The 9,529-nt window shown below is 40.7% G+C and overlaps 1 protein-coding gene across 1 annotated transcript in view; it reads left to right on the top strand.

Annotated features, from left to right (window-relative positions):
* The window catches only part of mpp7b (MAGUK p55 scaffold protein 7b), a 56,409-nt gene extending 55,823 nt beyond the window's left edge, over positions 1-586 (top strand). Inside the window, exon 14 of the mRNA XM_058418176.1 lies at positions 1-586. This exon is cut by the window's left edge and continues 18 nt beyond it. Coding sequence (XP_058274159.1) covers positions 1-156 — 156 coding nt within the window. The 3' untranslated portion in view covers positions 157-586.
* Positions 587-9,529: the final 8,943 nt, after the last annotated feature.

Genomic DNA, 9,529 nt, shown 5'->3' with positions numbered 1-9,529 from the left:
ATGATTAACACGGCGCAGGATATGGAGGATAAATACGGCTACTTGTTCGAGAAGATCATCATCAATGACGATCTGGCCACAGTGTTCACCGCACTGAGAGCTGAACTAAAGAAGCTTGAGAAGGAAAGCAACTGGATTCCCAAAATTTGGCCTTAAGTACCATGAAGAGGCATGTTGAGTCCTGAAGAGTCGACGTTAGATATTGAAAAAGAACACAAGTTTTCTAGCATTTGTTGCTAATTAGCTAGTAATTTGAGACGGTTATTATGAATGCTGATGTAAAATTGGGAAATCTTATACAATATCTTATTTATAGTAAATAATAAAATAATCACCTGGAACATGGTGTCAGGAGGCGGAGTCACTGGGATCGACCTGCAGTTCATTCTTTTTCCTGAAGTATTTTGTTGCTCTTATAACACAGCGGCTTGGTTCAATGATCACAATGTTTATTTAATAACAAAAATATGTATTGTTTTTTATCCATTTCTAGTTACATTTAGTGCTGTGGAAAGTCCTGAAGAGTTTCCTGTGGTGGAAAACGTACAGTTTTTACCTCAGACTTTAACACTGGAGACTCCTTCAATTAATCTTCAATAAACGGAAAAAAGTTAACCCTATCAATAGTTACGCCGATTTATTGTTTCTTGAAATTCGTTTCTGTTGGGTGTCCAAGTCCCAGTAAACGATGGGTTGCTATAGAGATGATAATAGAACGAGGGAGGTTTCAATATAAAACCCGTGGCTTGCAGCTGCTCTAATGTCAAAGCTGATCTTATAGAAAACGAATCAATTTTCAGGCCAAAAAAGAATCAAAAGAATTCGCCAGTGCTGTTGTAAAAGCTGCTCCATACAATTGTTCAGTAAAAGTTCATATCTCACTCTATTAAATATGACAAGGTTACGGAGGACGAATGTGGCTGCTAATTCTAATATAATCACCAGTAAGAATCTGGCCTTCCAGATGAACTGGCGACGCTCGCGAAGGAAATCAGCCGGATTCCAAAAAATATGAGCTCCGTTTTCAAAAATGTGGAATTCCTGTCATGATGGCCGAAAGCATGTAATAAGTTGTTTTGGTGGTATTTTGACAGCTAGACAAAGCGAAGGTTGTAATCGAAAGCTTATAAACTTTCCAGTCGCGTTCTTTTGTTTGTTATGATCCGTTACATTGTTGAAAATTACCATGCGTGTGGAAAGCAAACGAGCTTCACGTGACGACTTCACGTCTCAATACACCTCTCGACTGTAAATGCTCTGCTCTGTTTTGTGTGTGTGTGTGTGTGTGTATACTGCCATAGCTCATGTTTGGACATTAATTGCAAGCAGACCTGGACTCTCCATAACAAGATGTGTTCTCAATTTGGATTAAGTGGGGTAGAGCAAGGCCACGATCATCGCTCTTAACTCGTGACTACAGGAGTGAACTCTGGATGAAGCCCTCTGAAACACGTCCAGGTAGCTTCAGCGTACGTGCACCAGACGTTTCCACTGAAGCACAATCGCGCTTCCAATCCGCTTCTGATGCTGACCATGGCCGGAGGCTTACGGTGATTTACATGCGTCTCGGTCTTCTGCGTAACGTTGACTCAGTGTTTAGAGTTGGAGAAATTGATGGAGAAATTGATCCATTGCTCTAAAATGGATCACAAAGCACCTTGTGTTAGATTGCCGTTTGTTTTGTGCGCTTGTATGGAAAGATAAAAGGGTCAATAGTTCTTGAAGGGTTTTTCCCCCCCCTCAGAACAGAGCGATTTGCTGTGGGCGAGCTGAAACAGAGCGGGTGAGTTAGGAGCCAGTGGGACTTTGTAGAAGCCAGAAGAGGAAGTGCTTAGTATATTAAAGTGGAATTGAAGAGCGACGGGGGAGTTAGTTGGATCACTTTGGCTGGATGTCTGGGTGGGACAGTGGAAGCTGAAAGCCCACTTCCACCTGATTCTTACCTTCGAGCCAAACCAGGATGACGAGAGTCCAAAATATGTATTATATGTAATATGTATTAAATTATCGGACTTTCCTTGTAACTTAGGGTCTCTTTTTTAATAACGTATCCTCGAAGTGCGATTCCACATCCTGTACTTGACTTTGTACTTTCACACTTTTTAGTTTTTGAGAAATTTATGGGTAAAAACCAAGAAACACCAAACACATTTCTGGCATTTGAAGGATACCCTTATCCACAGCAACTTACATATTTAACTGAGCAATTGAGGGTTAAGGGGTAGGGGCCAGCAGTGGCAGATTGGTGGGCCTGGGTTTCAAACTCACAACCTTCCAATGAGTCCAATGCCTTAACCACTAAACTACCATATCCCCAACATCCCCTTCCGCTTACAGAATGGATCTTTCACTGGGATTTTAGTGAAGTCTAAAATGTAGTGTTATTCTTCTGAATTTAATCTGTAATGCTTTATATTTTATCCCATTCAGGACCTTATCCTTATTGATACACTATAACTAGTTTTAGTCAACTTGTGGTCCATGGTTTGGAGGAGAATACTGTATTAACAAGGTAAACGAGGTATCCCCTATTTATTCATATCTATGAGATATTCACTAAGGGTTTAGCTTTACAAGCTAAACATTAGCACCATCCAGTTAGGCTAGTGGCTTAGTGGCACAGTTCTTTCACTCAACTGCTAGTACTTATGTATTCAAGTACAGTGGAACCTCGGCATAAGAATGCCCACCCTTATGAATTTTCGGCTTAAGAATTGAAATTTTGCCAGTAATTTGCATCAGCATACAAAGCATTTTTGGCATACAAACGAGCCAAATGCGTACGTCTGGGAGCTGTTCAAAACTTGTTAGTGTCAGTGGAAAGCTGAGCAAAGCCAACCAAAGTGAGTTTACAAAGTTTACGAATTTGTTTTCAGCCAGCGAAAGCTGTTTGGAAAGAGTGAACCCACAATACCAACGTTGCCTTCGCCATGAGTTCAAAAGCTGGGTGATTTTCCGGGCATTTTTTTGTTGACAGATCAGTGGTGTGGGTGGTCTGTTCTATTTTTAGCCCAAGCTTGGTGGCACGACTTCCTGTGAGGAGCCTTGACATGGAATGCTTGGCTTGGGTCAGTTCTTTGTAAGCAGCCATACAGTTTCCATACGCTTCATATTGGGAATATTGCTCATATTTTTGGGTGGCTGGAACGGATTATCTGCATTTACATTATTTCTAATGGGAAAATTCGTTTCGAAATACACATTTTTACCTTAATAACTTGCTTCCAGAACAAATTAAATTTCTGAGGTTCCACTGTATTTCAATATTTTTCAACATTTCAAAAGTTAAAAATCTCTTCTATGCTGCTAATTGTCGCATTTCTCAAGGTTTTTATAAGGCTCCATTTGAAATCAGGCGGCTTTCAAGGAGTCGGATCGAAAAACTCCTAACGTTTAGCAGACGGCAGACAGGATGACTTTTAAGACCCATCGCTGTAATCTGTAGTTAGCAGTTAATAGTGTTAGCATTCAAATCGAGTTATTCTCATGCTAGCTGACGTGCGTGAGGTTAGAAATTAAGCTGTTGCGAGTAAGCATTAGCTAATGTTTTCCCACATTCCTTGGTTCCTTGGTGGTACCAAAAATCAGTGTGCAATTCGAACTTGAGACAGATGTCTTATCCTCTTTACTCTGACTAAAAGTTCTCTGTGGAAGATTTTTTACCCAAGGATTCATTCAGATGAGTAACTGCAGTTTTCCTCGTACGACGAAGCATCACTGTCGGTCAGAGTAATTGATTTACAGTCATCCAGCACAGGAGAACCTGAGGCCAAGTGGAAGATCTGGAGATGCTTGAGATACTGCACGCGTCTGGTTTTGTGAGGAGATTCGACGGAGGGCACGGAGCCCGAAGCTTGCGGCTTTACGAGAGGTCAGGTTCCTTTACAGGCTGATGTCATCCCTATTAAAAGGCTATCTGACCAGCCAGGCAGGAGCGTGCTGAATCGTCCAAAAAAAGAAAAATACAGGCTACGGATGCAGGCGCTGCCTGAACTGTGTGTGTTTTTGTCTTACAGTCACTGTTCCACACGGCAGTGTATATTATTTGTTTGGTTCTAATCCTGACACGGGTTTGTTGCCTCGTCGTTTAACAAATTGCGCCGCTTTCCTAAAGCGTACTTGTGCTTGAGCCAATACAAAGAAACAATCTTCCATTTTAATGAGAGTGGAACAGGAGCGCTATTAGCGGCCCGCCAGGTGAAAAAGAGCGATCCCGGCCCTCTATTTACACGGCCTAATTACTAATGGATAAGGTCATTTGATGTGAATTCATGCGAGCCAAGCCAACTATAACACTTTAAGGAGGCTGATGCAGTGTGACGAACGGCGCCTGGTTTCTTAAAGCGTTTAGCGCAGTCACGGCTTACACCCGTGCAGCGGGGACATGGGATTGGTCGAGCTGTTTGCCGCACACCGGTCATTGATTACGCTACTGAAGTTACTAATGCGAGCGTTTTCAGATGTGCTAATTTTTTTTGAGAGAGCGAGTGGATGAAATAGGTCCAATGGGCCGCAGTTTCTGTTGGACAACATGACGTGTGGGTGTGTGTGTTCTGTTAGCTCCAATATCATGCTACCTTCCTGGACCAAATTTTTCCAGAAAGTCCTCTGAAAGAAAGGCTGCTGAATTGTTCAGAAGGTTGGTGAGTGTTTTTTGGGGTTTTTTTTAATTAAAATATTTCTTGACTATCAATAAAGGCTCGCTTGAGAATGATGTCATTTTTATGATATATAAAAAAAATATGTAATAAAATATATAAAAAGCATAAAGTAGGATTATTTAACTTTAGCTCACAAATAAAACTTTAAATATACTTGAAAGGGTAGTGAAGTGAGATACAGCCAAATATACAGCTGTGTGTAAGCAAAAGTTTACACACCTGCTTAATATTCAAATGTTTTTCCATCTTTAATGTGATATAGCAAGCAATAGGGAGAAAAAGATAGCAATAACCTGGTTGCACAAATACTTAATGCCACTTTTCCTTCCTGTTATTTCCTGTGTGCAGCCTTCTTTGAGTCGTTTCACAGGTTTACTATAGGATATTGATCCGAACTCCAAAACGTTGATGATGTTCTTCAGAATCAAGCTCAGATTTGTGCTATAGTGCTTGAAGGTGAAACTTTTCTTCATCTTCAGGTGTCTAAAAGCAAACTGGGAATTTAAAGCTTTCCACAATTACCTCTATCTTGACCTGAGCCCTAGTCCCAGCCGAATTATAGAAGAAGAACTGTGGGCAAGAGGCCTTAATTATCACCACACATACATTACAGCACAGTGGAAATATTTTCTTTGCATATCCCAGCTGAGGAAATTGGGGTCAGATATGATACAGCGTCCCTAGAGCACAGAGGGTTAAGGGCCTTGCTCTGTTGCCCAACAGTGGCGATTAGTGGTGCTGAGGCTTGAACCCCGATCGCCAACCCAGAGTCTTAACCACATGAACCAACATAGCATGATGGATGTGGTAGCTGAAGTGGTTCAGGCTCTGGGTTGAATATAGGGGTTCAAGCCTCCAAGCTGCCACCGTTGGGCCCTTGAGCAAGACCCCCACCCTCCCCACTGCTCCAGGGGTGCTATATCATGAGCTCTAACCCCAACCCTCCACGCATGGGGTATGTAAAGAAAGAATTTCACAGTGCAGTAATGTATATGTTACAAATAAAGGCTACGTACTACTTGATGCTACCACCACCGTGTTTCACTGTGTTGCTTTCAGAAATTTCTAGAATGATTTAGTTTAGAGCTTTAAAGGTTTTTTTTTTTTTTGGTATTCTCCATGAGAAAGGCTGTACCTCAAAGGCGAGACGTCTGGCGAATACAGGAGATTGTTGTTCCATGCAGGAAGTGAGCAGCACTCGCCACATATTCCTGCAGCTCCTTTAACGTTGCTGTAAGCCTTCCTTGCTTGGCAGCCTTCCTGATAACTTTTCTTCGCTTGCCAATTCCACTTTTAAAGGAACGTCCTGTTCTTGTTAGTGTCACTGTGGTCTCCGAATGTCGGTGACGACTTTCACGATGTTCCACGGTACATGGAAATGTTTCAGAAATTCTTTTATTCCCGTCTCCTGATCAGGAAACTTTCAGGGAGCGAGATACCATGCATTCTTCGCACGATCAAGAATTGAGGATCAGCAGGAAACCAAAGTGTCGCGAAAATCCTACAGAACCTTTGTTCAGGGTTCATTAGAATTATGTCTTTGCAGTGTTTGGAAGTGAATTGCTTCATTCCGAGTGTTTATATTCGATTCGGCTAATTTTCAGATCTGCGTACAGTCACATGCCTCGCTTATAAAAAGGTGTGTACATTTACACAGCCAGGATTTTGCAGCTTTTATTCCCCCCCCCCTCCTCCTCCTTTTTCTTTTCATAATCCAAAATGAATTGCCGTTTGTTCGACGAAAGTTAAATGCCCTCAAGTTTACAGAATATGACAGATGAAACAGACGCGCACTTCCAGTTTTCATCAGGTCTCGTAGCAAAAGTCACGCAATCAGACTGTTTTTCTAAAGCAGATGAATCAACAGTGTAATATTTTAAAGGCAAAATGGGGAAAGTTTTGTTCTGGAAGCTGACATTTGATTTCAAACATTTCAAGCAGCAGAAACAAGGTTTCTTTTGTACCAGCTAAGTGCTTTATTTAGCGTTTTTATAAACCCACTCTGTGGTATTGTAGTGTTTGCCTCAACACGTAAACGACTCGGTAATTAGGCCCTCCTGGGATTGATTACATGTGGATTAGAAGGAACCCATTGCTTTTTTCGGAGTTTCGATATGTTCTGCACGTGTTCACGTGTACTGCCCAGCGAGCAGAAGGAAAGAAACGTGTGCAGGTGCGCGCTCTCTCCCTCTTTTTTCCGATTGCGGCGATCGTGTTGACTGCGTTTGTACCGAATATAAACGGTCAGATTTTTTTTTTTTTTTTTTGAAGCTGGACGACATACTGAGCAAGCATGGAATTATCCTGACAGCTGGACATTTTTGATTAAACGCGTTTGTGGAAGCTATGAATGAAAGCGACTCAGGAACTCACGTGCACTTTGAAATGCGAGAGCGGATATTCTAAACACATTCAAAACCAATTAGCACAGATTCAAAGGGTGGACCCTCCTCACAGGAGATATAAATAAGAGCGAGTGGAAAAAACTATATATTAAAACAAGTGCGCCACGTGACTGAGAGCGAAACTTTAACGGATAGAACTCAAGCAAAAAAAAACTAATTTGTGTCACAAACAAGAATGAAATGAAACACAAATTCATTCTGCTCTCCACTGACAACTCCGAACACCGTATTTTGTACAGTTATGTCAGTACATGTAACACAATTGCACATATTTTACTGTTATGGTTACTACATGTAACACAGTTAAACATTTTGTACTGTTACAGTAAGTATGTGTAACACAACCAGACATTTTGTACTCCTGTGGTTATTATATCTAACACAACTGTGTTTTTTGTTGTTGTTACAGTTACTATGTGTTACACAGTTACACATTTTTAATTGTTACAGTTACTACATGTTACACAGTTACACATTTTTAATTGTTACAGTTACTACGTTACACAGTTACACATTTTTAATTGTTACAGTTACTACATCTTACACAGTTACACATTTTTAATTGTTACAGTTACTACATCTTACACAGTTACACATTTTTAATTGTTACAGTTACTACATCTTACACAGTTACACATTTTTAATTGTTACAGTTACTACATGTAACAGTTACACAGTTTGTACTGTTACAGTTACTACATGTTACACAGTTACACATTTTTAAGTGTTACAGTTACTACATGTAACAGTTACACATTTTTAATTGTTACAGTTACTACATGTTACACAGTTACACATTTTTAATTGTTACAGTTACTACATGTTACACAGTTACACATTTTTAATTGTTACAGTTACTACATGTAACAGTTACACAGTTTGTACTGTTACAGTTACATGTTACACAGTTACACAGTTTGTACTGTTACAGTTACTACATGTTACACATTTTTAATTGTTACAGTTACTACATGTAACAGTTACACAGTTTGTACTGTTACAGTTACTACATGCAAAACAAATGCACATTTTTTATTGTCACGATTACTACATGTAACTGCACATTTTTTTGTTACCGTTACTGCATGTAACACAACCAAACATTTTGTACTATTACAACTACTATGTGTAACACAACTGCACAGTTTGTACTGCTATAGTTACTACATGTAACACAGTTACACATTTTGTACTGTTACAGCTACTAACATGTAACACAATTGCACACTTTGTACAGTTATGGTCACTACCTGTTACATAACCGCACATTTTGTACTTCTGTGGTTACTATGTGTAACACAGCCAGACGTTGTGTACTGTTACGGTTACTACATGTAACACAACCAGACATTTTGTACTGTTACGGTTACGATGGTAACTGCTGCACATTTTGTACTTGAATATTTTCTTGTAACAGTCCTGATGAAGTCCTGAAGTAATTTATTCCTCTTATACAAGAGAGACAAAGAGAAATAAAGAACAATGACTGTTTACAATCTCTATAAACACGCTTCCTCAGCATTAAAAGTATCTATAACTGGATAAAAAAGTAAATTAGTTACTGAGGCACATTGTTTAAGAGTGTTACCATAGCAAAGCCAATAATAATGTTTTCCCTTTCCTGCAGACAGTTCCTGCAGAACCTTTATATCTTCTGACCACTCAGAATAAAGAATTCAGCTGTGCCGTGATAAATAATACACCTTCCCACTGGAGGAGTCATATCCTTTTCTCATGAAAAACCAGTTGACCAGCTAACCGTCTGCTCCCCCCCCCACACACACACACAAGAAAAATAAGGTAACAACGTCCGTCGACACCGTCTAACGTTCTCCCTCGACACACTTCTCTCTGCTGCAAAGTGTAGAAATGTAGTTGGATCCTAGCTTTATTTTATTAATCCGCTTTCCAAAGCACACAAACACCTCATGTAAGAGTGGCGTGGAGTCGCAGCTCTCTGCCCTCAGACTCTCACCTTGCCACACACCGGAGTGATGATGAAGCCGAGCTGGAGCGCTGGTGTTTTCTTTGGGACGGTTTTTTACGGCATCGTCCGACGGGTTGGTATCAGTGCAGGACGTCGGCGTGGCGTGTGAGCAGAACCACAGGCCTGCAACGGTTAATGGACTAGAACCAGAGAGAACATAAAGAGCCACGGAGACCTCGCGTTCACCTCCGACCAAGACGCTCGATTGGTCCTTCGGCCCGAATCTGGGATTACAAAAATGTGTTTTTCCTCATAGCTCTGGCACTGGCGCTGTGGACAGTATGTATAGGTTATATATGTTCACTTTGGAAATGGCTGTGCAAACTGCATAATGGCTGCGGTGGGATTTCAGACAGATTGCAGACAGACCAGCGTTGTTTTACGGCTCTGGATCGACGAGGCGGTGCACTTGCAGAGGAATTCTCTAAAATGCGACGTTTGCTTTCGAAGAAAAAGATAATATTTGTTCTTCATTG

The sequence above is a fragment of the Hemibagrus wyckioides genome, linkage group LG20 (assembly GCF_019097595.1).
Source record: "Hemibagrus wyckioides isolate EC202008001 linkage group LG20, SWU_Hwy_1.0, whole genome shotgun sequence".
In the NCBI taxonomy this organism is placed as follows: Eukaryota; Metazoa; Chordata; class Actinopteri; order Siluriformes; family Bagridae; genus Hemibagrus; species Hemibagrus wyckioides.
Note: the sequence above shows the minus strand (reverse complement) of the source record. Positions and strands in the feature narration are given on the sequence as shown.